Source organism: Polyodon spathula, unplaced genomic scaffold (genome assembly GCF_017654505.1).
Source record: "Polyodon spathula isolate WHYD16114869_AA unplaced genomic scaffold, ASM1765450v1 scaffolds_4259, whole genome shotgun sequence".
Taxonomy (NCBI): Eukaryota; Metazoa; Chordata; class Actinopteri; order Acipenseriformes; family Polyodontidae; genus Polyodon; species Polyodon spathula.
The window spans coordinates 1-7,759 of record NW_024475716.1 but is presented as its reverse complement, the minus strand read 5'-3'; the positions used below and the strand labels follow the sequence as shown (position 1 = coordinate 7,759).

The 7,759-nt window shown below is 41.4% G+C and overlaps 1 protein-coding gene across 1 annotated transcript; it reads left to right on the top strand.

Annotated features, from left to right (window-relative positions):
• Positions 1 to 5,508: 5,508 nt before the first annotated feature.
• Positions 5,509 to 7,134, top strand: LOC121312682 (transcription factor HES-5-like). Its single transcript, XM_041244360.1, has 2 exons — positions 5,509 to 5,576; positions 5,702 to 7,134. Exons 1-2 carry the CDS (start codon positions 5,514 to 5,516, stop codon positions 6,065 to 6,067), a joined length of 429 nt encoding a protein of 142 aa, XP_041100294.1. The 5' UTR covers positions 5,509 to 5,513; the 3' UTR covers positions 6,068 to 7,134.
• Positions 7,135 to 7,759: the final 625 nt, after the last annotated feature.

The following is a 7,759-nucleotide window of genomic DNA, read 5'->3' as shown; positions in this document are numbered from 1 at the left end:
CCGTCAATAAGCACTTAATTCAGCATGTGACAATTCCAGCTTCTCCCATTGTCCTCCAGAGCGCGCCGATTGGCTGCTGAGTGTGAGAAACTCCAACAAGCCCGAGCCCCACACATTCGTATGGAGATTGGAGAGTATAAATAGGGGAGATGCTTGTAGCTAAAACCAGCAGATCTGACACTTCCAAGCTCCAGAGAAAGCGGTACTAACAGCACCGTGACTCCAGCAATGGCACCTACAATCACTGCAGCTATGCGATACTCACAGGGACACGTGGCAATGACAAACAAGGTAAGTTGAGACTAAATGAGCACATATGATTATTTTTTTTCAATATTTTGTGTTTTCAAAACTTCAGTTGTTATTCCCTCACGACCAGGTTATTAATCGAATTTGTACCTTGTTCTTTTTCACAGTTGAGAAAACCGGTGGTTGAAAAGATGCGCAGAGATCGTATCAACAGCAGCATCGAGCAGCTCAAGACGTTACTGGGAAAAGAATTCGTGAAGCAGCAGCTTTTCGTCATGTTGCGTCGCGAGGACCTCGGAGAGAAGGTTTTACCTATTCGCCTGTAAGTGGATCCCTTTACTGGCAGCCGATTACCGTATGGGTTAAATGGGGACTCGGTCCTCGGGCGGTGAGGAGGGGGGGCCGGTCGCTGCCCTTTTGCTTACGATTTGAGGTCCACACACGTTATTCTTGTAGCACGCGGGACTACCTGAGAAGTTATTTGGAGAGTGTGGACAGAGTTATGTGGAGAAAGGAACTGAGAAGGGGAGGGCCATACTTTATGCTTCTGACTTTGGGGGGTCTCTATTTGATGGACTTTTATTGTGGGGTAAAGACAGTCGACGCGTCTCTTAGAGAAGGCACGTTGAGTCTTGGAGTTCTTTTCGGTCTGCGGGGGGGGGGGGAGGGGCAGTTGTGCTTCGTGATGAGAGCTGGCGGTGCCCTTGGTGGCGGAGGCCAAAGTTCCTCTCTACCGGAGATGTGACCGCTGGGAGGACCTCTAGTGTTGCCTTTTGACAGGGAGAAGATTGTGAAACGGTATTTGCTTAAGTGGGTACGGATTGACATACAGAATTCAACATGCCTGTCTATGATGAGCATATACAGTAATTCTCATTGTGTAGGGGGTGTTTCCCTTCCTCTTTTGCTTGTGCAGAAGATTTTAATGCTACTTTCATTGACTGAAAGGAACCACAATAGGTACCCAATGCTGGGGCAATATTGTGAACGCTAGTATTTGTTCATTCTTCTTATACAAGAAGTGTGTATGCAGCGATGACGCTTTTTTTTTTTATTTCTTAACTTTTTATTGAGTAGATCTAGAATGGAAAGGTCGAAGTGGGAGTTAAAAAATCGATAGCACGTCAGTGTTCTATAAACTTTACTCTTTTAACGATGAAAAGCTTATTAACTAACTTTCCTTTGGTGTTATCCAGGATTAAGGATGCACCCGCAGTTATTATACAACATTTTGTGGTGGCGATCATAAAAAAAAGTATAAGCATAAGAACAATATGTTCACCAACACATTACGTTCGACTTACTGCGATAGCAAAGAAAGTTGGCAGTATGTGAAGACAAATAATTCTTTATCATACTTACTCATTTTGTTGGCCCAAAAAGGATCAGGGGGTTAGAGAGACACTTCCGTCATATAGGACTTTATCTTTGAACGAGGAGTGTTCTTAACACAGCGACGTATCGATTACGATTGACTCTAAAAAATTTTTTAACAAAACTTTGTCAAATAAAAAGGAAAGGGAGACGTCCTTTAATACACACTTTTATCATACAGCATATGATTAGTAAGAGGACAACACTACCGTTATAATAGACATTTAACATATATTAATTGTCCTTCACCACATGCGCTATAGACGACTTTGACAAACCCATACTGAAGGAAAAATATTCTTTTCATTGTTGTCTTTATGATGTCTTGTATACATCTATATGCTGGGACAAGACTCAACAGTTTTTTTTAGAGCCAGAAGAAATTTTAAAAAACCACATAGAACAATTTTGTCTTTAGACATAAATTATGACTACTTTTTTACTTTGATAATGAGGAGGGAATTATATTCTACCTTTTACTAGAAAGGGTGACCTACAGAAAAGGAAACATGTTTTCTTTATATGAATTCTAATGTGTGGATAGTGTAAGTTGGGTGATAAGTATGTTGTTAATTATGTTACCACAACAGCATCCAGGAATGAAAGGGAGAAGAGAAAGGGACGGTGCCGTTTTATAGGGGGGGAGGGAGAATAACCATAGCAACAAGCTGTTCTACAACACACGTAACGACTTTTTTGTCATTATTTCTTTACTGTGTGTCTCTTCTTGAATATATATCCTGCTGTGATTAGCAGTGAAGACAGTGAGGGAAAGGGCTGCCTGTTGGGTAACAGGTACTATCCTTGGTGCTGAACTTCTGTAAATCCATGCAAACCATCTCATGCTGTATATTACACACACATACCTTGATATTCAGCTATATCTGACATTAAACACTTGTGTGCACTCTCTGAAATCTGCATATCCATCTGTGGGTCCCTGCAAGACTGCAGTTTCCCACACTGGAGCAGAATCAATGCATTCAGAGGGAGAATAGGGAAATCTTTAATCAATACTTGTTAAATTGACAGCACAATGTGGGAGAACAATAGACCTCTTGCTGCTGAATAGGGGTGTGTGATATAAAGGGGAGTGCCTGAGGGCTGATGTGTCGGGATAAGGGACAGAGCTAAAACTGCATACAAAGGAATATTCTCTAGAACAGGATCAATATTAGAATACAGACAAACAGTAATATTGTAGCAGAGAATAATTTACAGATGAGTACATTATATATAGTAGATCCCTAGCCTTTAATGTTTTGGCCAATTTCCTCAGCATCTGTCTCTCAAACACAGTACTGTACCCTGCCATTCATTTATAAAAACTATGTAATATGCAGAGCAATACATAATGTGATTGCAATGTTACAGTACTGATATTAAGATGCATGGCTTGTAGTATACAGGTAGGCTTATGCACCTGTTACTGGGTCCAGACACATACATTCAGAAAGCATCATCTTAAATAAGTGTCATTGTACTTGTACTCTTCCCAGAGAGAGTGATGATAGAGCGCGCTGACATCTCTGTTTGTTTATCAGTTACAAAGGTAAAGCTACAAGAGAAAACTAACACCTTGCAACCGCTTGAAAGAGTCAAACAGCAACAGGTGAAGTGTCCTTAAAGAGTCTGCCAGAGTCGGGAGGATGACATATATTGCGATCCAGATGGTCTGCTGGGAGTAAGCTTTCCTTCAGCATCAATGGGAGATCAAACACCATCACTAATGTAATGTGTAACAAGACACACTTCTTTTGTTACCCAATTGAATGCAATGAATGGATAGAGAGTGTGGGAAACGGTGGAAAACTCACTCACAGATCCCAGTGCCCCACCCCCACAGAGACAGGGCATGAAGCTCCTTATCCACACCCATGCCAGTGATGAGGACAGGGAGAGGAGCGGCTTACTTATTTGCTACTTGAAAATATTACAGAGATTTGGATCACAAGTGGAAACAGTTAATTCAATATGTAATCACTAGTGATTTAGAAAGAGGTAGTTTTCTATATAAAATATTTATTAAACACTTTGTCATTCACTAACACCAGTATTGCTTCATACATGATCTCTAGGTTATTAATATATTCAGGTTGTATTCAGTATAGAAACACATCACAGGTTGTTTCTGCAGAAAGAAGCCATGGAAAGGTCTGGACTGTATACACTGTAAACACTGGGGTCCTCACTGGACTAATTCGGTTGCTCATTCTCTATGTTAAGTTTCATTATTATTTGGAAATTAACTAAAGTTGTTGCTTGTGTTCATCTGGCTCTTCATTGAAATATATTAGCCTCAGCTTATTCCCAAGTGTGCTGTTGCTGAAGATGGCTTTCTAAACACAGATTAGCATTTAACAAGGCACACTTCCTTTGTGCAAGCCTGAACTCTCTGAATGGGCAAAGTGTGGGAAAGCTCTGGAGAGTAAAGTCACAAGTTATAATGTCATTAAGACCCCACAATACCACTGGCATCTGTGAGTCTTTATCTCTGCTTGTATAGGGATGACATCATCCGATTTCCTAATCACCAATAGATATTATTGAAAAGGTATAAGCCTCTGATCGCCTTTCCCTCCAGATGGTCTGTGACGTCAGGCCCTCGCTGTCATACAATACAGACCCAATTACCGTCACTAATGCGACATTCTGCACGGCGCGCTGCTGCTGTCCTGAATCGAGCGCAGCACAGCACAGAGTGTGGGAAACTCTGAGCAGCCTTTTACTCACAGACTCTACTGGCAGTAAGAGGAAAGCTGCATCTGTGACATCTGGAAGAGCTGCTCTAAGGATGTGCAAACATCACCCATAGAATTGAGGACAGCTTTTAGCAGGGTTTCCCCACTCCAGCTCCAGCTGTTCTATTGAGAGCAATGAACCCGAGGCACTAGTATAATGCTACGCAAACACATGCGCATTGCTGCAAACCGGAGCAACAGGAGGGGTTATTCAAACGATCCAGATCTTTATATATCTATTAAATCAATTTCCAAACTGTTCTCCGAAGCTAATTCTAAACTATATTACAGCACACGTGTCAATTGTATACTTATTAAATACATTACAAATAGTTACAGGAACGACACTAATGTGGTTTAGATGTCTACTATTTTATAATGGACTGTATGTTGAGTGATAGTCTAATAGCATGTATATATGTTATTGGATGTCTACTCTAATACAGTATATATGTAACTCGTGCCGCGCACAGCGTCCTCACACCTGAAACCCGGGAAAGTTCCGCCCAGGAACACAGACCTGATGCCGCACGCAAGGATCAAACACTTCTCATTGGGGGGAAAGTGTGACTGACATCAATCTGTTACTCAGGCACCACGCCGTTAATGGTGCCATAGAGCCTACTGCCTGTAATGTGGTTTCCTTTCCCGTGCAGTAAAACGCCATTTCTCTCATATCGGATATTAATGCTTCTCTGCGTCGCTCATTTGCTGCTATCCGAACATATGTGGCACATGCCTGTGTTTATTTCAATTACCAGTGCTGTGATGTTTCAATGTCATTGATCCCAACATCAGTCTGCAGATCTGATCTTTTGTTGGGGTCACCACTTTTCCAGATTCACATAACCCCCTGCAAGTCACCCGCTATGCACGCCCCCCCCCCTTGCACCTGCTACTGATGAGTGTGAGAAACTCAAACAAGCCCAGCCCCAAACTTATTAGGAGATTGCGGAGAGTATAAAAGGGGAGATGTTGTAGCTAAAACCAACGCAGATTTGACAACTTTCAAGCTCAAGGAAAAGCGATACTAACAGCCCGTGACTCCAGCAATGGCACTACAATAACTGCAGCTATGCGATACTCAACAGGGACACCGGCACTGACAAACAGGGGAATGGAGACTAATGAGCCTATGCCGATCCAGCAATGGCACCTACAATCACTGCAGCTATGCGATACTCACAGGGACACCTGGCAATGACAAACAAGGTAAGTGGAGACTAAATGAGCATATGCGATTTTTTTTTTTTTTATATTTTGTGTTTTTAAAACTTCAATTGTTATTCCTCACGACCAGGTTATTAATCGAATTTGTACCTTGTTCTTTTTCACAGTTGAGAAAACCGGTGGTTGAAAAGATGCGCAGAGATCGTATCAACAGCAGCATCGAGCAGCTCAAGACGTTACTGGGAAAAGAATTCGTGAAGCAGCAGCCCGATTCCAAACTGGAGAAAGCGGACATCCTGGAAATGACCGTCTGCTACCTGAGACAGAGCGCCTCCCCCCGGCCAGCGACGGGAAACGAAGGCTACTCCAGGTGTGTGCAAGAAATCGTGCGCTTCCTTTCCCGGGATGAAATGAAGACAGAAACCCAGAGAAAACTACTGAACCATTTCCAAGCTGCGCAGAATTCTCCAGTGCATCAGACCCCCGTCAAAGAGGCGACCCCGGTGAAGAGTGCCCTCTGGCGGCCCTGGTAGATCACAACGGACACTGTCACTTTGAACACTTTGACATACAGAATTCAACATGCCTGTCTATGATGGGCATATACAGTAATTCTCATTGTGTAGGGGGTGTTTCCCTTCCTCTTTTGCTTGTGCAGAAGATTTGAATGCTACTTTCATTGATTGAAAGGAACCACAATAGGTACCCAATGCTGGGGCAATATTGTGTACGCTAGTATTTGTTCATTCTTCTTATACAAGAAGTGTGTATGCAGCGATGACGCTGTTTAGTTCAAAGTCATTTCTGTTTATAGAAATATTATGATGAGTAAAACTCGGGTATTCCTGTCCTCTGTGAAGGCAGTATATCCTGAATAGAATCTTGTCTCACAAAAATTGTGCGTGCATAGCTAATGCTAACGATTTTTAAGTGGTTTGAAAGTTATTTTTCTCTGCAGAGAAATTATTTGAAATAGTATGGGTATTCATGCCTCTTGTGATGGCAATATATCTGTAATTGTATATAATTACACAGGAAGTGTGTACGCATTGCTGAAACTGTTTGGTATTTCTTTATAAAGTTACACTGAAATACTTCAAACAGTATTTATATAACGACCTGTTCTGAAGGTGGCATCTCTTTATTGTATCTTGTTACACAAGAAATCTGTATTATTGATGAAAAACTATTCCCAAAATATGAACTTGATCTTTCCTTGTAAAGAAATATTAAGATACTATCAATACAGTTATACACGTGTGTGTGTGTCTTCTGCGAAGGCAATATCCTCTTATTGTAACTTGTTAGACAAGACGTGTGTGTGCATTGCTGAAAAACATTATTTTAAATACTGTATAATGTGCATGTGTGCCTTTTATAAAGGCAGTATCTCAAAGAGTAGCTCACGCTGAGTGAATCCTGTATGAAATATGTTGTGTTGAAGTTTTCTTCAAGGTGTGGTAGTGATTTTGTAAATCAGAGTGCAGAGTATCTGTAGAAATGGACTTTTTGAGTAGCCTGTATCAGGGCATTATCGATGCAGTGTATTGTGTATCCTCAGATCTCTCTGTTGAATCCAGCATTGAAATCTGTGAATGACATGTGCCTCATCTGTCAATCAAATAAAGCAATTGAACTATATTTCTTTACTGTGTGTCTCTTCTTGAATATATATCCTGCTGTGATTAGCAGTGAAGACAGTGAGGGAGAGGGCTGCCTGTTGGGTAACAGGTACTATCCTTGGTGCTGAAACTTCTGTAAATCCATACAAACCAGCTCATGCTGTATATTACACACACATACCTTGCTATTCAGCTATACCTGACATTAAACACTTGTGTGCACTCTCTGAAATCTGCATATCCATCTGTGGGTCCCTGCAAGACTGCAGTTTCCCACACTGGAGCAGAATCAATGCATTCAGAGGGAGAATAGGGAAATCTTTAATCAATACTTGTTAAATTGACAGCACAATGTGGGAGAACAATAGACCTCTTGCTGCTGAATAGGGGTGTGTGATATAAAGGGGCGTGCTTGAGGGCTGATGTGTCGGGATAAGGGACAGAGCTAAAACTGCATACAAAGGAATATTCTCTAGAACAGGATCAACATTAGAATACAGACAAACAGTAATATTGTAGCAGAGAATAATTTACAGATGAGTACATTATATATAGTAGATCCCTAGCCTTTAATGTTTTGGCCAATTTCCTCAGCATCTGTCT

Coding starts and splice junctions, on each gene's coding strand:
- LOC121312682 (XM_041244360.1), top strand. CDS start 5,514: ATGGCACCTACAATCACTGCAGCTATGCGATACTCACAGGGACACCTG. Junction 5,577..5,701: donor ACCTGGCAATGACAAACAAG/GTAAGTGGAGAC, acceptor TCTTTTTCACAG/TTGAGAAAACCGGTGGTTGA.